Source organism: Dryobates pubescens, chromosome 3 (assembly GCF_014839835.1).
Source record: "Dryobates pubescens isolate bDryPub1 chromosome 3, bDryPub1.pri, whole genome shotgun sequence".
Lineage (NCBI taxonomy): Eukaryota > Metazoa > Chordata > Aves > Piciformes > Picidae > Dryobates > Dryobates pubescens.
Genome location: NC_071614.1, coordinates 4384562 through 4406694, shown reverse-complemented (window position 1 = coordinate 4406694; position 22133 = coordinate 4384562). Strand labels below are relative to the sequence as shown.

At 44.8% G+C, this 22133-nt stretch overlaps 1 protein-coding gene across 1 annotated transcript in view; it reads left to right on the top strand.

The window, feature by feature from the left end:
• The first annotated feature begins 7183 nt into the window (after positions 1–7183).
• Positions 7184–22133, top strand: part of XKR4 (XK related 4) — a 65508-nt gene continuing 50558 nt past the window's right edge. Inside the window, exon 1 of the mRNA XM_009904122.2 lies at positions 7184–7376. Within this exon, the coding sequence (XP_009902424.1) occupies positions 7253–7376 (124 nt within the window). The 5' untranslated portion in view covers positions 7184–7252. The remainder of the gene's footprint in view (positions 7377–22133) is intronic.

Below are 22133 nucleotides of genomic sequence, written 5' to 3'. Positions count from 1 at the left end.
TGGACAAGCTTTGGTCACTGCTGTGCTACAGAATGGAATTCAGTTTCCTTTTGCACATTAAACCTTAATGCTTCCATCAAAATATAATTTGATTGGAAAATTAAAAGCTGGCTGCTTGTTCCTTCCTGGAGAAATGAATTAAAACTGAAGGGATTTATTTGTCCATTTCTTCAGGACAAAAAGAATAAGCATTAGCATGTTCTGATGAAGGAATATTCCTGCTGGAGACACTTCCCTTTTTTTTTCCCCCTTAAATATTCAGGTACACCTAATAAAAAGGCACATAAGAAGCAAAATAGAACAATCTGTTGTTATTTAACAAGGCAAACACTGTTGAGATACAAATACAGTTAAGTTTTCTCTGGTAACTAAGCAACAGAAGAAAATATCACTTATCTGAATTGCTGTTTATTCTCCTGTTCTTTAGCTCTGCAGTAGTGGGTTTTTTATTCTCCACACCTCAAATGCAGAAAGAACAACTGTTTATGGTATGGCTAAATTGTTTAATGTGCTGTTTGATGCAGGGGCACATTAGGCAGCAGAACAAATGTCTGGCACTGCTGCAAGTAGCCATTAATGCCTTCTGATCCTCTCCCCGACGTTGCAGTGGATATGTAGCATAAGCAAATGTCCTCTACTGACTTAGGCAATTGTAATAAATATGGACTACATGAGGCTTAAAATCAGAATGTTTCCATTTTTCCAGAGAATGCAAATGTGGATCATCCTGAGGACTTCTTGTATTAAGAACATAGCAGCAAAGGAGCCTTTGACACTTCTAAGCTGAAGACTTTTTGCTAGAGCTGTGTCTATCACCATCAGATAGGTGAAAACCTGTAGCAAGAAGTGCTCAGAGCCATAGTCAGGCTGGACTTGCATGTGGCTTTGCACTGCTTGTGCACACTAAGTGGAGAGCAGTTGAACATAACTCTTCCTACTCTCTAAAGTAGCAACTTTTAGCTTCAAATTTGCCATATGTTGGGGGCTGCAAGAAAGGAGGTAAGGGGAAATTGCAGACTTTGAGGTGAGATGCTCAGAATGCTGAAAAATCATAGAATCATAGAATTGTCAGGGTTGGAAGGGACCTCAAGATTCTCATCTAGTTCCAAAGTCCTTGCCATGGGCAGGGACACTTTTCACTAGCCCAGGTTGCTCAAGGCCTCATCCAACCATCCCTTGAACACCTCCAGGGAGGGGACATCCACAGCTTTCCTGGACAACCTGTTCCATTGTCTCACCTGCCTCACTAGAAAGAACTTCTTCCTAATCTCCAGTCTGAATCTGCCCTCCTCAAGCTTCAATCCATTCCTTCTCATCCTGTCACTAGAAGCTCTTGTAAATAGTCCTCCCCAGCTTTCCTGTAGCCCACTTCAAGCACTGGAAGGCTGCTATAAGTTTTCCCTGGAGCACACTCTTCTCCAGGCTGCACAGATCTGGCTCTCTCAGCCTGTCCCCATAGAGTAAGGTGTTCTGAGTCTGCTGAGTTAAAGCTCTGCCTTGCTTCTGCCGAAAGGTGTTGGGTTGGTCAGCTGCCAACTCCTGGGGAATGAACCCTGTGAGATTATTTACATTCATCCCAATTAATCAATGAATGTTTGTAAAGCACTTTAAAACTGGAAAGCACTCCTATAAATATTTGGTATTATCATGTAATTGCCCTGCCACATCTCAATTAAAGGCACAATTGGGCAAGCTTTAATTATGTACTTGGTGTGTCACCAGAAGTATTTCAAATGTAAGTATCTCAGTGTATGCTGCCTGGCATGTAAACTTGGAGCATCAAAAAGATGATCAGAGGGCTGCAGCACCTCTCCTGTGAAGACAGGCTGAAACAATTGGGATTGTTCAGCCTGGAGAAGAGAAAGCTCTGGGGAGACCTTATAGCTACATTTCACTATCTGAAGGAGACCTGCTGGGAGGCAGGGAGGGACTGTTTAGCACAGCTTGCGCTGACAGGATGAGGGGCAATGGTTTGAAATTAGAATAGAATAGAATAGACCAGACTAGGTTGGAAGAGACCTTTGAGATCATTGCGTCCAACACCATCTAATCAACTAAACCATGGCACCAAGCACCCCATCAAGTCTCCTTCTAAACACCTCCAGTGATGGCAACTCCACCACCTCCCTGGGCAGCACATTCTAATGGCCAATCACTCTCACTATGAAGAATTTCTTCCTAACATCCAGTCTAAACCTTCCCTGACACAGCTTGAGACTGTGTCCTCTTGTTCTGGTGCTGAGAGAAGAGACCAAACCCCACTGGCTACAACCTCCCTTCAGGTAGTTGTAGACAGCAATAAGGTCTGCCCTGAGCCTCCTCCGGGCTAAACAACCCCTGCTCCCTCAGCCTCTCCTCAGAGGGCTTGTACTCCAAACCCCTCACCAGCTTTGGAGCAGGGCAGATTAAGGTTGGACATTAGGAAGAAATTCTGTACAGGCTGTCCAGGGATGTGGTTGAGGCCTCATCCCAGGAGACATTCAAGCTCAGACTTGGTGTGCTCCTGGGCAGCCTGATCGAGTTGGAGGTATGCCTGCTGACTTCCAGGGGGGTTGAACCAGGTGATCTTTGAGGGTCCCTTCCAACCTGATGCAGTCTGTACACCTGTGAACTTATGGAGGTGTTTTTGGAGGATGGAGTTTTTTACTTATTAACTTTTCTAGTGAAAGCAGAAACTTGAATGAACAATCCTGGTTTCTTTGGCTGAAGTAGCTGCTTTATGAGGTGGCAGCATTGGTACTGTGCTTCCCGTTCCATCTGCTTTTGCCTTTCTTCCTCTGGTGCTCCAGCTCTGACTTCTCCACTCCTTGTCATTTCTTTTTCTTTCATGGCAGTTAAATACTCTTTGGGGCAAGAGGTGGGCAATTTTTGTGCATTTGTACAGCACCTGCACAAAGCTGTAGCTGAGGCCTCTGGATGCAATCACAACCTAAATAATAACTTGCACATCTGCTCTTTCAGGTTCGTTGGCATCAGTTTACCCTGCCATGAACCTGAGGTATTTTCTAGGGCAGAGCTGTTATTACTTCTTCCTATATCTTTCTGGAATAACTGGAAGGAAGAGCCACAACCTGGACTCACAGAAAAATGTGACTTGCCACCAAAAAATGGTACAAGAAGACCAAAACTACAAAACCTCTTTGGGGCAGGAACTACCCCTGAGTGTCTGTCTAACATTTGCTGACAATAGGGCTCCCGTGAGGGATTCTAAGATGCAATTACATAATGCATGTATATGTAAAGGATGGAATGTGTCATTACTGCAGTGTGAAGCTATCTTTAGAAACCACAAAAAGAAAAGCTCTTTCTCCCATTTATTCCCCCCCCTACCCTCCCCCCCCCATTCTATTTCACTAGGGGGAAAAAAGAGGGGGGAAAAGTTTCTTTGATATATGAAGCATTTTATGAGAACATCTTTTTACTTTAATAACTCCTAATTTGCACACCTAACATCAATTGCTGGCCCAATTAATTGTGGATGCAAACGAGAATGTTTGGCTGTCTAATCACCTGATTGTGCCTATAAATCAGTGACAGTAATTATGTGTGTAAATGCTCGTTTCAGCCTGCAATTAATTGGGCCACAATTGGTAGGACAAAAAAGAGAGTACCACCCTAGGCTGAAGTTTGGTCCCTAGTGTGTCAGAAGAGAAAGTATCTTCCTCCTCAGCCTCTTGTGTCTAAGTTGTAGAGAGCTAAGTAGACAAAGAGCAATGATTCCCCAGCCTCCAATAACTCACTGCCAGTGTTTCACAATAAAGTGCAATGGGAGAGGAAATATTTCCGTAAGGGTTCATTAATCACAACATATTTGCCATGCACAACCACTCTGCAGAGCAGGTAAAGAATCCTGAGGGACACTGCCAGGCACAGCATGTCATTTTTATAATGGGAAAAGGATATTTTTTTGTTTGTTTGTTTTATGCACAAATGCTGTAGAACTGAAGTTGCAGATGGCTCTGCTGGCAGAGCTAGGGCCTCCTGGCACAACCTAGAGCTGCTTTAGGTATTTGCAGTGAGGTTTAGAGAGGTCTCAAAAGCAGGATGCTGAAGATGCTGCCTACCCTTTCTGTGTGCCATGTTCCCAGGTGTGCCCCTTGGGAGGACATGAGAGGCAGGCCAAGCAAACCCCAACCTGCTCTATTCTATTCTATCCTATCCTGTCCTATTCTATCCTATCGAATCCTATTCTGTCCTATCCTATCAAACCCTATTCCATTCCATTCCATTCCATTCCATTCCATTCCATTCCATTCCATTCCATCCCATCCCATCCCATCCTATCCTATCCAATCCAAACCTCATCTGCAAAGCAAACTGCAGAAGGAAACCCAACTTTACCTGGCGCTGTTGTGCTGCAGGACACTAATGGGAGGTCTAGGAACCGTTAACCTGATTGTGACTGAGAACCTGGGGGTCTGAGGGACCCCAGTAGCTGAACTGTGCAGCAGAAGCTGACTTTTCCAATTTAGTGGCTTCTTGCACGTCTGAGCTGCAGGCCATTTCACTTTACCTGGCCCTGAGGACACTGGAGAGCCCCTGTTATCCCATCTTACCCTGACCCATGCAGACTTGCTCAGTGTTCTGCAGAAGGAGCAGTGTTGGTGTCTTGTTTACTGTACCTCTGTGGTCTCAGCCTCTGAGCGCCTCATTGCTGCTTCACTCCCACACGGGACTTTGATAAAATTCAAAGCCACCTGGTGTGATTTTAATTTGAATGTGATTTTAATGTGTTTTTCTTTTCTATTGCTGTGATGTGTGTTGTCAAGAGAAATGCTGCAGGCTTAGATCTGGCCTCTCAGCTCTTTCTCTCTGCTGCTCCCTGGTTTTGTTTGGTGCATAAAGCAGCTGCTGTGCGGTGGTGCGTGTTGGGGACAAGGGTCCATTGGGTACAAGCACAGTGGACAGTCTTCAAAGGAGCAGCTGAGTCTTGGGCTGTTTGCCAGTCAGAGGCCAAGAAAAATCCTTTCATCAGCAAAAGACTCCTCCAAAGTCACAACTGAACAGAAGAGGGATGATAGGTTGCATGCAGTCTGTGTGAAAAGAGGTTCCCCAATTCACCATGCCCCATCAGTTGTGGGGAAAAAAAGGGGAGTTTTAACAAGCAGTAGTGAAAAGGAAGAGAAGAGTAATACTGAGGTGTTTTATTTTAGCCAGTTGGAACTACTTCTACTGGAAGTGTTAGAACTTGCTAATTTTTTTTCTTCTTATTGGAAATGTTAAGCTAACAAAAAATACAAAAGGGCTGTGAAAACATATGAAAAAGATCCTGAGGGAATGCTTTCAAGACCAGAATGTGGAAGATATGTTGGGAAAAAAGAGAATCAGAGACCCACGTCAGTTAGCAACCCAACAGAGCACTCCAGTAGGATGCACAGCACCCTAGTGCAAGACAGTGTCTTAATTGTCAGAGGTTTTCATTAAGTCAAGACTGGGGGGAAGGGGGGTGGTGTTCAGCCAGGCTTAATTAGTTTTGAACTAAAATTGTAGGAACAAGGTGGGAGCTGAGACTTTCTGACACAGAATAACAGAGAGCAGATCAGAGGCCACCCAGAGTGATCCCTGTGCTGTGACACAGGTGTGTCATAGAAGACCACTACAGGCTCTGTGAGGATCATGAACAGCATCACAGCAGCCGGGTGGCTTGGTCGTCAGAAGTCTTCTTTAGTCTGGAGAAGGGAAGACTGAGAGGGGACCTGATCACTGTTTATAAATACCTGAGAGCTGAGTGTCAAGAGGGAGGGGACAGGCTCTGCTCAGTTGCACCCTGGGATAAGACAAGGGGCAATGGATATAAACTACAGTGCAGGAGGTTCCATCTCAACATGAGGAGGAACTTCTTCACTGTGAGGGTCACAGAGCACTGGAGCAGGCTCCCCAGAGGGGTTGTGGAGTCTCCTTCTCTGGAGACATTCAAGACCCATCTGGATGCATTCCTTTGCAACCTGTGTGCTGGATTCTATGGTCCTGCTCTGGAAGGGGAGTTGGTCTCAATGACCTCTGGAGGTCCCTTCTCACCCCTAACCTCCTGTGATCCTGTGACCCTTGCTTTCTGAAGCCACTCATTTCTCCTGCACTCAGTGCAATCTGTTTAACTGGCTGGTCTCCAGGTGTTTTTGTGCTGCTTGCACAGGCCGTCAGAGCTCACATGTGCTTTCTGACTGTCCCTGCTCTCATCTTAGTTGTTCCTCCTGTAAGCAGCAGCAGCCTGTTGGGCTCTTGCCTCCTGCTGCTTCTTACTGCTGCTGCTGCACGGGAGCTATCGTAGTGACTCATTTCTAATCACCAAGGGAACCCACAGCCAGATCTCTGCTCCTCCTAAAATAGGAACTCACAGCTACACCTTCTCTCTTCCTAAAATAATCAAACTATGAGGAAAAAGCAGCATATATTTGGCAGTATCTGAAATATGATATGCAGTGTGCTAAATGGGTGGAAAAGCAAGACAATGAGCTCAGCTATATCAGGGCTCCAGGCTAAGACCACCTCAGCCTTGCAGTACAGTTGGTCTTCCAAGTCCATATAGAGCCTCACAGAAAGGAATGCAGCTCCTTGCAGGTTCTGGGTAGAAATCCTTGCAGAATCAGCTTCTTTTTTTTCCCTCACATAATTTGAGGGAAGCCATGTAATCACCACCTCCCCCTTACAGTTCGTTTCAGAAAACTAAGGCTTTGAATGCTGTTTAACAAGTAAGACAATGCTAAGCTTTTACAGAATCACAGAATGATAGGGGTTGGAAGGGACCTCAAAAGATCATCGAGTCCAACCTCCCTGCTAGAGCAGGATCACCTACAGTAGGTCACACAGGAATGCACTCAGGTGGGTTTTGAATGTCTCCAGAGAAGGAGACTCCATAACCTCTCTGGGCAACCTCTTCCAGTGTCCTGTGACCCTCACAGAGAAAAACTTCACATGGAGTTGCCTATCTTGCAGCCTGCACCCATTGGCCCTTGTCCTATCACTGGACACCACTGGCTTCATCCTCCTGACACCGCCTTTCACGTCTTTATAAGCATGAATCAGGTTACCCCTCAGCCTCTTCTTCTTCAAGCTAAAGAGACCCAGCTCCCTCAGCACTGGAAAATAAATAAATAAATAAATGGTTGGTGCAGATGTGTTACCTGCAAAATATCACCCCCTGCATTCCTGTTACACCTGTCTCTCTTTTATTTCTAGGTATTTTCACACAATCTACTTGGGTATCCGGAGTCGGCGGAGCGGAGAGAATGACCGGTGGAGGTTCTATTGGAAGATGGTGTATGAGTATGCAGATGTGAGCATGCTGCATTTGCTAGCCACCTTCCTGGAAAGTGCACCACAGCTGGTCCTGCAACTCTGCATTGTCGTACAGACTCGGACGCTCCAGGCTCTCCAAGGTAGGAGTTCATTGAATCTGTTTGGGTCGTGTCACGCTATGGAGATGTCATTTCTGTGCCTTCATAGCTAGCCTTCCTTCGGACTGCTGTGTGCCTCACGCTCGAGCTGATCCTGCCTGCTAGCTGCTATGAAGCTGTTAACAATGACTCTCTCAGGAAAGGCTGTGTTGTTGCTTTTTCAGCCTTCCTTGCTGGCCTTGGTTTCTGGGTAGGATTTATAATGCCTTGCTTTCTGCGCGTCCTTGTAACAATGGAGCTCTTCTGATTATCCACTGGGTCGATGTGAACATTGCCTCAGTCAGACTATTGCCCTTCTTCCTCTGGATGTTCAAACCCCTCCAACTGCAGTAATGAGGTTCATGTGGTACTATGCAAAACCAGAAAACAACTATTCTGTGAAGAGAGTGTCCGTGTCTGTGGCACACATGTCCATCAGTCCTTGGTTGTGTTCATCTGAAGTGATAAAAGTTAGCTCCTGAACACTACAACAGTGCTCATTCCTTTAGGCCCTGGGTCTCCTCCTAAGGTTGGTGCTTTCAGCAACTGTGATTTATTCTTCAAAATGGTGAAGGCATGTGCATCAGCACCAGAACAAGAGGACACAGTCTCAAGCTGTGCCAGGGGAGGTTTAGGCTGGAGGTGAGGAGAAAGTTCTTCACAGAGAGAGTTGTTAGCCGCTGGAATGTGCTGCCCAGGGAGGTGGTGGAGTCACCATGCCTGGAGGTGTTCAAGAGGGGACTGGATGTGGCACTTGAAGCCATGGTTTAGTAGTCATGAGGTGTTGGGTGACAGGTTGCACTTGATGATCTCTGAGGTCTTTTCCAACCTTATTGATTCTATGTTTCTATGTCCTGCCATAGGGGTTGTAAGTCAGTGATACAGGTGTAAGAATATCTCCTCACTGTTGCTTTTGCAGCACTGCCTTTGCTTACCTGATATCTTTCCTTTCATATTGCACCACTGTTCTGCCTTATGGATGTGCCTAGGCAGAAATTATTGGCAAGGGAAAAAGGTAAATGAGAACTGGGGATCCAGAAGGTGACACAAATGTCATGGGGGGGGGAGCAAAGAGACAGAAGGAGGAAGGAACTGCAACAGTTTTGCCATTTGTTTCTAAGAAATGATTCATGTGCCTTGCACACTGCACATAAAACTGTGGCAGCACCTTGCTCCAAGAGGCTCTGGGTCTAGTTAGCTGCTTGTGAGTTACATGCAGTGAGACTGATGGGGGTGAAAAAGGACTGGGAATAAAGTGGGTTTCTGATTGAAGACCTTGATCCTGGGCAGTTTCCTGTGGATAAATCAGAGGCTTTTCATTTACCTCCCCTTTGAACTGATGTCTAATAACAGCTGCCCTGCTTCCTGTGTTTTTGGGTTTTGTTTCTTTAGATCTAAAACTCTGTCACCCTAAGGGGAAAAGAAAGCTAAAGTTTCTGTTTTAATTAGTTGGTGCTCTGTACAAGGAAGGTTGCCTGAGCATTTCCTACAGCTATGTCTCAAAATGAAGCTGCCCCACACCAACCAGTCCAAACCATTATCAGTCAGGAGAAGATATTATCACTTCAAGAAGCATTGTCCCCCCAGAAAAAATAAACTCTAGAGAGAAAGGCTTAGGAGGAGAAGATAGCCAGAATACTGTATGGTCAGCTCTAATTCAGCTGTCTTCATAAACTATTAATACAGAAGGCCTCTTGCCCTCATTTCAGTGCAATAACAGAGCTGTCTATGAGAAATGTGGCTGGTGAGTAGGCACTAAGCCTGTGATGTACTCTGCAAGTGGTTGTTAATTAGAGGAAAACCTGAAATGCTTCCATTTAAAAGGCAAAAATGGTTCCTGAAGCCTGCAATCAGCTTGGTGAAATCTATGTATCAGAAGGCAGAAAGGAATAAAGCCCTAATTATGGATTCCACCTGAGAAGGCTGAAAATATTTACTTATCCTCTCTTCCTCTATTTTTTTCCCCATCTTCCAAGGAGAAAAGGCCCCACTGAAAAGAGCTAAGAAAATTAAACAAGGTTGCAGCATTTCTTAAACAGTAGTACCATTATATTCCCCTGATGAAAGCTGGGATGTTTTAGTACATTGCCAGCTGTGAAAATCTCTTCTGTTCTCTCTCCTTTTTTAATGAAATGTTGGGAATAATGTGTTGCACTATAGGATGGGAGAGCTGCTGTGAGCTGCATAAGGAAAGCATAATTTCTCTCAGGGCTGCTGTGCTACAGCTGGGTGTTTTAAAGGACCTAGCCATAAGTTCTGTGCTCCAGCCAGCTGTCCATCCACTGAGCCTGTTATAGCTATTGCCAGCATGGATCAATAAACAGAGTGTTGGATTGATTTTATTTGCTCAGAGAATGCTACTTGGTTTTTATTATTGTTCTTTTAGCTCTCTGTCCCCCACAGGCCCCAGTTATCATGACAGTTGATAAGTGCCATCACTGCTCCACCTTCTTAAAGTATACTTCTGTCACAAACCACAAATAGAGCATGGGAAATGAATGATACTGGAAAAGTCTTGGGCTATAAGCAGGGTATTTCTAATTTCAAGCCATTAATGACCAGAAAGAAGAGCTGTTAAAAGCTTTATTCATGAAATGGTATCTTTTCCATTCCAAATGCACCAAAACAGCATCCTTCCCACCAGGAGAATGCTGTTGGCGTGACTGAAGGTTCCCTGTTCTGTAATGGGTGTTAGCTAGGTGTGGATTATTTCTTGTTTCAGTCCTCAAGCCCTGCTAATCAAGGTAAGAAACATATACAGGCAGGTACCTGCAATCCTATGAAGAGCAAGAAAATTATTACTCAGTCTATGCAAACCCTTCCCTCTGTGTCCCATACACCACCACTTGAGGGCCACTTCAAAAGCCCAGAGGAATCATCACAAGGATTCTTTAGTGCTTGCCTGAACTCTCCAAGCTTGAATTAAAAAGCTAGAGTGTGAACTTCTAGCAGGAATTGTGTACCAATGTGCATCAACTCAGCACTCATAGCCTGGCAGTCATCCCTTGGCAGTCTCCTTGTACATCCTTCTGTTTCCTCACTACACCATTCCATTTTAGAAAGCATTCCCATCTTAAAGTTAGTAAAAAACAGCAAGCAAAGGATCCTGCTGATCTTCTGATTGGAGAGAGACTCCCATCAGTTAGCATACAGTGACTATCATCTTAGTCAAGGGCATGGTGTTCTAGCTGCTCCTAGATGAGCAGATAGGCAAGATTACTCCCTGGATTTACCACAGATTCCGTTGTTAATGCTGTATTAATTAACACATTGTTTAAATTATAGATCAGCTTCTCATTCCTGTTTACTGCATGTTATGCTGGCTAGTCAGCACTTGACAATTTTCTTCCTCAGCCCCTGGGGGGGTTGTTCTGGCTTCTCCATACAGTAGTGTTAATCAAAGTCTCTATCAAAGTTTAATCAAAGTCTAATCAAAGTTTGTATCAGTTCTTAACATAGACTGACAGTAGTGTGGAAGCAAAATGGGCCAGCAGATCGAGAAAGGTGACTCTGCTACTCCATTCTGCTCCTGTGAGACCTCACTTAGAGCATTGTGTCCCAGCTCTGGGGCCTCCCCAACACAATGGAGACATGGACCTGATGGAGCAGGTCCAGAGGAAGGTCACAAAAGTGATCAGAGAGCTGCAGCACCTCTCCTGTGAAGGCAAGCTGAAAAAAATTGGTTTGTTCAGCCTGGGGAAGAGAAGGCTCCAGGGACACCTTATAACTATCTGAAGAGAGTCTACAGGAAGGCTGGGGAGGGACTGCATAGAAGGGCTTGCAGTGGTAGGATGAGAGGCAGTAGTTTGAAACTGGAGCAGGGTAGATTTATGTTGGACATAAGGAGGTTCTGTTCTATAAGAGTGGTAAAATACTGGAACAGGCTGCCCAGGAATGTGGTTGAGGCCCCATCCCTGGAGACATCCAAGATCAGGCTTGATGTGTTCCTGTGCAGCCTGATCTAGTTGGAGGTGTCCCTGCTGAGTGCAGGGGTTTGGACAAGATGACCTTTGAAGGTCCCTTCCATCCCATTTGTGAATTTATAAATTCATCAAGTTCCTCTGAAGTCACCACGCTGCCACAGAGCTGCTGAGTACTGCTGAAACTGCATTCCCTTGAAATCTCTCTGGCCAACCATCTTCCCATTTTCTCCCAGCCCTGTTGGAAACTCCTGCACTGCTCATCTGCTGACACGGCAGCCAGCGGCTCACAGTGACACCAACCTCCAGTCTCTCTACTCCAAACAAAATGCTGTTTTCTGCCTGAGCTGAACAAGAAGTTGCTTGCACTTATGGCATGGCTGATAGGTCCTAACTTTATCTGGCAGAAGGAAATTGTGTTAGCCAGTTCATTAAAAAATCCTCTGGCAAAGCTGATCCTCGTGCATCAGGAATTCAAACTCCTTTCATATCAGTGCAATAAACTGAAATTCATTTAGGGCTTTAAAATTTGTGAGGACAAAGCTATGCATTTACCTGGCTTTTCTTTTTTTCTTGCTCTTTAACCTTCACAGCAATTTTGGATTGCTCTGTAAACTGCTGCCTACCTTTGCAGTGCCCTTGAAATAATACATTAAAAAAGTAAAGAAAGAAAGAAAGAAAAGAAAAAGAATTCTGATGTAAAATCTTATCCACTTCAGTGTGTATTAGTTCTGATGTAAAATCTTAGCCACTTCAGTGTATATTTGTATGGAAATAAGGAGAAGCATTTGAGTTCTGGGCAAGCTGCCACTGGTTTGCTCCGCGCTGTCAAGGTTCTGCACCACTGCAGTCCGGTGCCCAGCCTTCCAGAGGGAAGGAAAAGCAGAGCAAGCAGTAGTCACAGGGCAAGCAATAGTCACAGAGTCTGCCAGCAGCTTGGCAAAGCAAGTTTTTCCAGTGCTGAAGAACAAATATGATAAACTATGGAGTAATTGTGTCTTCTGTAAATGGCTTTTAAACTGCTCTGTAGGCCCTTTTGCATATCTTAAATTGTTATCTTTTATTTGTTAGGAGAGAGCCCCCACACTAGCACACTCTTGTTTCTGGTAGGACAGGAGAGCACTTCCTGAAGGCAATCATGTCATATAATCCATTTCATAACTTGTTTATGATGTTAAAACTAGTTGTACCCTTTCTATCTAATACACCACTTGGAAGTTTAATTCTCTGATTCACAGAGACCTGCTGCTGCTGTTCTGCCTTTTTAATTTCATCAGCAGCCTGTCCTTATTTATTCTTGTGCCACCCCTGGTTTGCTACTTGTTCCCTAAGGGAATGAGGTTCATGCCATTATAAAGTCCATTTCTGCCCTTCAGTCCTGACTTGTAAGAACTTCAGATCCATTGCACTACTCCAATCAAACACAAAAGAAGAGCCAACACCTCACAGATAATTATGGGGTTTTTTAATGCTGGGGGGAAAAAAAATACAAATGAGAAGGGAAAATCAGGCAGGCTTCAACTGTGAGGGTTTTTCTTAGGGAGCAGCTACCAGCCACCCCAAATGGGCATCCTTCCAGACAAGGCACTCCACTGCTCTCCCCTGCCCAGTGGGACTGTTGTGATAGACAGATGGCATTAGGGAATAAGAGACATGTTGATGAGAAAGTAAGAGTCCTTCCTCCTGCTGCTTGTTCTGTCATTCTCTTTATTATCTTCATAGACTTGCCCTTCAGCAGTTCCAGTCTGAATTCAGCTGTGGTGAATATGGATGACCAAGGCTGTACAGAGTGCTCCCACATTACAGGCTGCCCAGGGAGGTTGTGGAATCTCCCTCTCTAGAGATACTCAAAGCCCACTTGGATGCGTTCCTGTGTGATCTGGTATAGGTGCTCCTGCTCTGGCAGGGGGGTTGGACTGGATGAGGTTTTGAGGTCACTTCCAAGCTCTACCATTCTGTGATTTTGTGATATCTCACTAGGTGTGATCTAGAATTGCAAGTCACAGTATCACAGTATCACAGTATAACCAAGTTTGGAAGAGACCCCAAGGATCATCAAGTCCAACCTGTCCCAACAGACCTCACAACTAGACCATGGCACCAAGTGCCACGTCCAATCTCCCCTTGAACACCTCCAGGGACGGTGACTCCACCACCTTGTCCTTGTTCACTTGGGCATTGCACTGGTTAATCCTGGCTATTTCATCATCTTTTAAAACACACAGGCTCTTCAGGTGTCATGTCACTGATAAAGCTGCAAAAAAAAAACCCCAACTAAATAAATTATTAGCAGCTAAATGCATGTAATGAAATTTCATCTCGTTTCTACTTTTCAAGCCTCAAGGTATTCCTGTTGTTTTCCACACATCACTCTCCTTTCCTTCATCAATAATGTCCCAGAAAACCTTATTAGTAGATTACTTTTTGAAACCAAGGTCATTAAGAGAAACACCCAGACAAGACTGGTTTCAAGGATAATCAGTACTGAAAAGGGTAAGAGTAATCCTCCTCCAGCCCAAGAATTTCCCCCTATAATCCTGCACTATCTTTCTTTAACTACTTCCTTTATCTGCCTTAGCTACCTTCTACTAATCTCCGCTTTCTCAAGCTTCACCAGGCCTTTCCCCTTGGTGTGGTAATCACCATTCTGTCAAAGGTTTCACAGATTAAAGCTGCCACATTGGGGTTTTTTCCTTGAGCAAGGGTTTATAAAAGAAAGATACCAAGTTAGCTGAGACTCTGTGGCTCATATGATCTGTTACTTTTCATATTTTTTTATGTTTACCATCATTTTCAATTCACTTTTGCATTAAAAGCTGCTCTAAAGCTTTGTGTTGAATAGAAGCCTAAGCTGTGGTCCTGCTTTAGCCACTTGCATGTGAAATTCCCCAGACTGCCTCTTTTCCAGTCTCATAGAACCAGTTCTGAGTGGAGAGAGTCACTTGAGATGCTGCTCACCAGCAGCAGGATTTGATACACCAGCCTTCTTTTGAATCCTGAAACAGAGGTTTTCTGGTTGCACTGAGTGAAAATAAGGAGCTTAAGAGTTTTGTTTCCACCTACAGCAGTGCAGATTTCCTTTCTGTTCTCATTTCCTATCAGCTGGCTCTGGATCAAGATTCCTCATTGGAAAGAGGCACAGCTTCTATTGCTGATCATCCTTTTTCTATTCCCATCTAGGCACCATTTCTGAGGTGGGTTTGCATGCAGCTAGGTTTTGAGGCTCTTTGTGGAAGGTTTCTGCTTTGCAGGGTTTAAAAGCTCCAGAAAATCATCTGTCTTCTGCCTTAAAGAAAATCCAAGTCTCCTCCACAGAGAAGTCCCCCAAACAATTAGCTTCTGCTGCCTTCACTCACTTTGTTAAAAATCTGATAGACAAACCTACCAACACCTCTATTTTTGTTTAGGCCTCCATTCTGTTTAAATGAACCCAACATGATGTGATCCAATGCTATTTTTTACCATTAGCTGTCCTGTAACAACCTCAGTAGTTTCTGTAACTAAGTTTAGAAAGAAGCCTCCCTGCTTTCTGTCAGAAAATCTGTCAGTTGATAAACTCCAGAATATCTGGAGTAGCATTTGCCTTCAGTAGCATTTGTTCTCTGGTCTGTATCTGGGAAATGGGAGTGTGCCATGGGGAGACAATTCCCTGCAGAATCCCTCCCTGTAATAACGGCTTGAACGTCTCTATCCATCTCCACATTTAACTGTGGAGTTCTACAGCAGGCTTTTAACAGCTACCCACTATCTTTCCCCAAGGTAATTCCCTATGCAAACAGAATCTGTTTTATCAGGGATCCCTTTCTGAAACAGCAGCCTGTCATTCCAGTCACACACACACCGTTTTCACCATTATTTGCATCTTCTCTGAATAGCAGCTCCCTTTCAGTTGGTATGGCTGCAAGTCCATGATGTTTCTGTAACCCTAGAGCCCTCTTTGTAACCTTACAGTGTCCTTCACCCATGGCTGGAAGTGTTTAAGAAGAGACTGGATGGGGCACTCAGTGCCATGGTTTTGTTGATTAGATGGTGTTGGGTGATAGGTTGGACTCGATGATCTCAAAGGTCTTTTCCAACCTGGTCTATCCTATCCTATCCTATCCTATCCTATCCTATCCTATCCTATCCTATCCTATCCTATCCTATCCTATCCTATCCTATCCTATCATATCCTATCCCATCCCATCCCATCCCATCCCATCCCATCCCATCCTATTCTATTCTAATCCTGCATTTCCAGATAGCTGTCCTGTCCCTATCCATTCATCCATCATTGGTTGGATGTTGGAATAGGCTGCCCAGGGAGGTGGTTGAGTCACCATCACTGAGTGTGTTTAGAGGTCATTTGGATCTGGTGCTTGGGGATATGGTTTAGTGGTGAACCTTGTAGATTAGGATCAATGGTTGGACATGATGATCTTGGGGGTCTTTTCCATCTCTCTGTAGGTGGGACACCTCACCACAACTTGTAAATGTAGAAGGCGGCAATGTATGCGATGTGGCAGGTATTGGCAGGAAGAAAAGGAGTTGGCAAAGGCATGATGTTCCCTTCCAACCCCTACCATCCTATTATTCTCTAATTCTATGATGTTGTTTCTCAGCACATCCATGACAAACCCAGTGTACAGGAGCTCAACCTCTGAAAGTCAGCCAGGGAAGATATTAGTGAGCGTTTCTCTTCTTTCTCTTCAAGTGCACTGAACTTTCTTTACTCCAGGGTAACAACCCCAACTCAATGCTGAGTTAATATTAGCAACCTGTGAGAGTTGTTCTTTGCTGGTCTTCTTTTGTGGCTCCTCTCAGCCTGCTGAGACCCCTCTGCAGGGCAGCCATGCCCGCCAGCACATCAGCTGCTCCCTTCTGATGGGTCCAGGCTTTCAGATCACAATGAGCCTGGAGGTATTGTGAAGAGAAATTCCTCACTGTTAGGGGTAATGGCAAAAAACCCCCAACCACCCCAACAACCTAATATTACTTTCAAGGTTTTTAAATTTAACAGTGGCTCCACAAAGCTGCTAATATATACACAGTGGTAAAGACAGCCCAGACACAAGTTTCTGGGAGTGTGATACGTTGCCTACACACCGAATCTGATCCATTGGGGAACGTCAGAAAGTTTGTGGCACATCCTCCTGCTCCCTTTTGGCTGTGCTAAAAGCCCATGTACCAACGAGCAAACCCCTCGTTTCATTTTGGGTTGCTGTGTTTTCTATGACTGCTACCTTCACTTCAGGGGTAGGAGGGAAGAAGTGATGCATGCTTGGCACAGAAAAAGCTTTCTTGTCTCTGATATAGCCGTGAGAAAATTCAGTCGTGATTGTGCCTCGCCCAAAGACTGCGCAGATGAGAATTAATTGGGAGTCTTCAGCATGCAGCAGCAGCCCTGTAAGCTTCATTTTGGGGAGCCAATGCAGTAGTTCAGATTTAGTCCAAACACACCACTGATATTTTTTCAGCCATTTTCTGTTTTACTGCACGATGCATCCCTTCCTTTCTTCTTCTTTTAGCCTATCTGCAAAATCACTTTTTGTGGCCAACAGTTCTTTTGGAGAGTGATTTTAGATGGAAGTTGCAGGTCAGAGTAGGACTCTGTGTTGTAAAATGTGTCTCACGTGGTGTTCAGGTTTAGTTGCATGCAGGATATGCAGGATATGAATAGAATAGGAATAGAAATAGAATAGAATAGAAATAGAATAAGAATAGGAATAGGAATAGAATAGGAATAGGAATAGAATAGAATAGAATAGAATAGACCAGACCAGGTTGGAAAAGACCTTTGAGATCATGGCATCCAACCTATCATCCAACACCATCTAATCAACTAAACCAGGGCACCAAGCACCCCATCCAGTCTCTTCCTAAACACCTCCAGTGATGGTGACTCCACCACCTCCCTGGGCAGCACATTCCAATGGGCAATGACTCTTTCTATGGAGAACTTCTTATCTGTCAATTACTTTATGAGGATCAGTGTTTTCCTGTTATGCACACACCAAATGAGCATCAAACTGCAAGTATACACAAACCCCATGGCTTTCTTGCTTTGTGCTCTGAGTTTTGCATGTATTGATGACTAGGCAGTGCTTCAGCAAGACTCAAATGAAAGTCACAGTCTGGCATAGGAGGCTCAGCCCTGTGGGCACCTTCTCACTGGAGTATGTGGGACTACTTTCATGAATAAAGACTATTCACTGGGCTGGGCTTTACAGAGTCACAGATTGCATTGGGTTGGAAAGGACCCTCAAAGGTCATCTGGTCCAACCTCCCCCCTGCAGTCAGCAGGGACACCTCCAACTAGATCAGGCTGCTCAGGGTCACATCAAGTCTGAGCTTGAATGTCTGCAGGGTCAACTCCATCCCTAAGCAGCCTGTTCCAGTATTTCACCACTCTCTGTAAAGAGCTTCCTCCTGATGTCCAAAATCTGCCCTGCTCCAATTTCAAACCATTGCCCCTTCCCCTAAGACCACAGGCCCTTCTAAACAGTCTCTCCCCAGCTAGTAGGTTCCCTTCAGACGGTGAAATGTAGCTCTGGGGTCCACTCAGAGCCTTCTCTTCTTCAGGCTGAACAGCCCCAACTCTCCCAGCCTGTCCCCATCGTAGAGGTGCTCCAGCCCTCTGATCATCTTTGTGGCCCTCTTCTGAACCCACTCCAGCAGGTCCATGTCTCTCTTGTGTTGGGGCCCCAAAGCTGGACACAGCATTCCAGGTGAGCTCTCACCAGAGCAAGTAACAGGACCATTACAGGTCCATTGCTTTAGACAGAGTTATTAAATAGCTTGCTTTGGTGTTAGGCTTGAAATTCTACCTAACCTAATGGGGATACAAGCCTATAAAATCCTATCCTCTTTATTAGTTTGCAGTTTCCTCAGCTAAATTATAATGACAATAAATTTCACATTATTTGGGGTTTTTTTCTTTCCTTTGGGTGTTATTTCTTGCAGTGTGTCAGTTAATAAAGTGGTGAAATATATCCTGTTCTTCAGAACTCAAGTTAAAAGCAAATCATTAATGGCTGTTGTGCTAGAGTTGGGAGAGAATTTCTAGTTTTAGTTTGGATTGGGGCATTTAGCCTATCATTTGTGCATGGGTGGCCACTGTGCTCTGGGGAGTTAAATAGCCTGGGCAGGAACAATATCCTGTTATGAGGCTACTGAATCATTATTGATCCCAGTCTGTTACATTTAACAGACACTGCTTCTGCATGCTCTTCCCCACCCTGTGGACATTCCAAGGTACATTGTTCCACTCTCACATAATTGAGTCAAAAGCATGAACTGAATCCTCTGTCAGTGTGGCTCTCCTGTCACAGCCACAAATAGTCCTCCCTGTCACCCTCTAGCAGCCATCTGGGACTGTCAGAGGGTTTAGCAGGAGCTCTGACAGCAACACCCTCTGGCAGCACCCACCCAGTGTGACCGGGAGGACCCAGCACCCCCATGGCAGGATCAGAGAGTGGCCAAGGGACTGATTGGGAGCATCCTGCAGGTGCTGGGCTCTGGGGCCGTGGGGCTTTTGGGACTCACATGTGACATAGAGCAGCAGCAGCAGCAGCAAGCCCCTTCTGCCAGCTGCAGCATTGCTCTGAGCAAGGCTGCTGCCGTGTCCCCGGCGGTGGGGACGTCCGAATGACTCACAGAAAACCTCCTGCCTCGCTGCAGTTTTCAATTTGTGAAATTAAACAAACCAAACCGCCTCTCCCCCTCCCTCCCAGCCTACTGTTCTCAGCTGTGCTAAAAAATGTGGTAGCTCAGGGGCTGTTTCGTGAGCCCTGCTGTCGTCCCCATCACAGGGGCAAGCGAGCGACGGGGTGTACCCCTCCTTCAGCCATCTGCTGCCACCCCTGCCTCAAAGCCCTCCCAAAGCTTATGCAACTTCAGGCTGTTTGCAGGTTTTGATGAGTGCCTTTGGTGCTTTCAGATTCTCTTTCCTGCTCTGTGGAAAAATGTCTTGAGTGCGTCATTATGGCTGGAAAGGTAGGGATGTTCCTGTTGCCCATCGAGTTAAATTGGATCTTTCTCGGGTCTCTTGTGCCACAGAGAGGCATTCAGAGCTCATCTGGAACTCCTGGGTTAGTCACTCTTGGTAATGAAGCTTAATGAGTAAGCTGCCCCAAAGCCATAAAAAAAAAAATTGAGCTCTGGTGATCTTCTTGATCCTGACCCTAAGTGGCATGGTAGCATTTACTCCCCGAGTACTCGTAGCAGCTTGTCATCTTTCTTACTTATATATAGCACAAACCAGAACTGCTTTCCTAGGCAACTGGCCTCTTCGCTGGTTTTGCTCAGCAGAAGGCAGAACACACACAATGTGAGTCCAAGGCAACAGTAAACTGTAAATGGCTTCCTGTGTCTTTTCTTCAGACCCACTGAAGCCCTGGCAGATCTCACAGGCATGCTGTGAGACCAAAACTCTCATCCAGAGGGTTTTAATCAGGTGTTTTCACCTGCAAGCACAATAAGAGACTGAAAAGTAGAAAGTGATTCTTCTAGGTGATGAATATTTTATATCTTTTTCTTGGCATTTCCTTTAGAAAGCAGGGGTTTACTCTCCACTCCTATAGAGTCAGTTTTGTTTTAAAGAGCTGTCTCAGAAATGCCTGAAAGTGTCTTGAATAGTGATTGAGCAGGAAAGAAATGGAGTTACAATCATCTCCTCAAGGAAAAAAAAACCTCAAAGGCATTTCCTAGTTTTGATGGGGTTTGGTTGTTTGGGGTTTTGTTTTTTAGACTTTCAATTTCAATTCCTTGATAATGAAGGTAGAGGGGGGAAAAAAGGGAAAACAAATTAGAAAGAGTGCATGATGCAGCCTCACACCTGTCTGACTCACCCCCAACACCTGCTCTGAGGTGATTCACTTCCAGCTACTTCAATGCCATTCCTGGAGATGCAGAGCAGTGCAAGCAAAGGCAGAATCAATCCTTTGGCTTCACAGCAGCAGCAGCAGCACATCTTGTGGCAGCAGCCTTTGGAGCCAGATGGGTTTTCTGAGCAGAGCATAATGGATTGCAATTGAATTGGTATTTTAAGCTAACAAATGTTTAGATCAGAGATGCTCACAACACAGACACTTACAATACAGGGCTGATTGCGGCATGACAGAAGCGGCTAAATGCTGTAATAGGGAAGGTGGTGTCAGCATTTCACTTCTAAATTTCAAATCTCAATGACTTCAAGCAGCTGTAAAAAATTCACTTTTAGCTGAGGCTTGAACAAGGGACGTGGGCCAAGACCCAGAGCAATCTAAAAAGGGGGTCCCAGCTTGTCACTGTATAAAAGGCTTCCCAATATAAAAAAGCTTAAATGTAAGAAGGCTGCAAAGTCTTCTTCCCCACAGATAGGATCTTGTGTTTGTGTCTGAAGCTGGGATGGCAGTGTCACAATGAGAAGGAACAGAGCTTTGAAAAAAGCTCTCAGACTCGTAGAATCATCTTGGTTGGAAAAGACCTTTAAGATCAAGTCCAACCACCAACCCAACACCACCATGTCCTGAAGTGCCACATCTACTTGGTTTTTTAACACATGGTGATTCCACCACCTCCTAGAGCATCCTGTTCTGACACCTAACCACTCACTCAGTAAAGGTATTTTTTCTACTACCCAATTTAAATCAGCTGTATAAAATGTACAGAGCTGCAAATGACCTCTGGGAGAGCACGTCAGCCACGCTTCACCTAACGTGAAGGCTAGAGGACTACTAAATTGACAGTCAAAATTGTGTGTTGAGAAAATGCCCTCTTGAAAACATTAGCTTGTGTAAGGTATCACAGAAAGGTAGGGGTTGGAAGGGACCTCTGAAGTTCATCTAATCCAACCCCTTTGTTATGAAGTATCACTGAGAACAAGGAACCAGTAGGGGTGACCAAGGATTGAAGAACCTCCTCATTATTCATAACCAGAATTTCAACAGCAGATGCTTACAATCCTACCATTCTGGAGGTATTTATATGCTGTGTCTTTCAGAGGTCTATTTCCTGAGGAAGAAAAAGCCCTTTTCTTTATGGCAGGATATTCCTGAACTGCTTATTGGGGGGTGGTTACCAGCAACACAGTAACTGTCCTGCAAGTCCAGAGCAGCCAGACTTGTCTTGTGTTCATCTGTGACTACACTTGGGCAACATTTCTGCATTGTGGATTTTTCTTCTCCTACTTGAGGTTTCATCAGTAAGGAACAGTCTTTGAGATTATACATTCAGAAGTACCTAAAGTGGCTCTGCAGAACAAATGTGGAAGATCAGACACTTAAAAATATCTCCTGTTTTGACAGTCTTGATATCTGTACACACTGTGAACTGATTTCCAGATTTGATGCTAAGTAGAGAGTTCTTTATGCAGCCTTGGAACAGAAGTGGCAGATCACTGCATATACAGAAGTAGAGAGTAAAATTGAAAGGTGCTGTAGGAGATGGTTACACAAATCTCCTAAACACGAGTAATTTGTAGAACAAAGCCCTCAACTAAGAGACATTTCCAGTTAGGGACATGAGCTCTACCTGCCATGAAATAAAACAGCCCTGCTGGCAGGACTTGGAAAGATGGCTCTCAGGGACCACATTCCTCATCCCAAGAACTGTCTAGAAAACTTTGCCAAATGCCTCTACTGCCAAGTCTGGAAGATAAAGATCTGAAGTCTGAGGAAAGTTGGGATATCCTGAAGGGAACACTAGACTTTTAGCTCAAGTCTTTGGGATGCTATTTTGGTTTCTTCCTGTAACTTTGACAAACATCTTCACAACTGAGTACCTACAGTTGGGAAAAGGGATCCATAGTGAAGCACAGGAATAGGTTACCTGCCTTTCAAATGGAGAAGCATCTGCAACTTTAAGTTTGCAATTGTGTGTT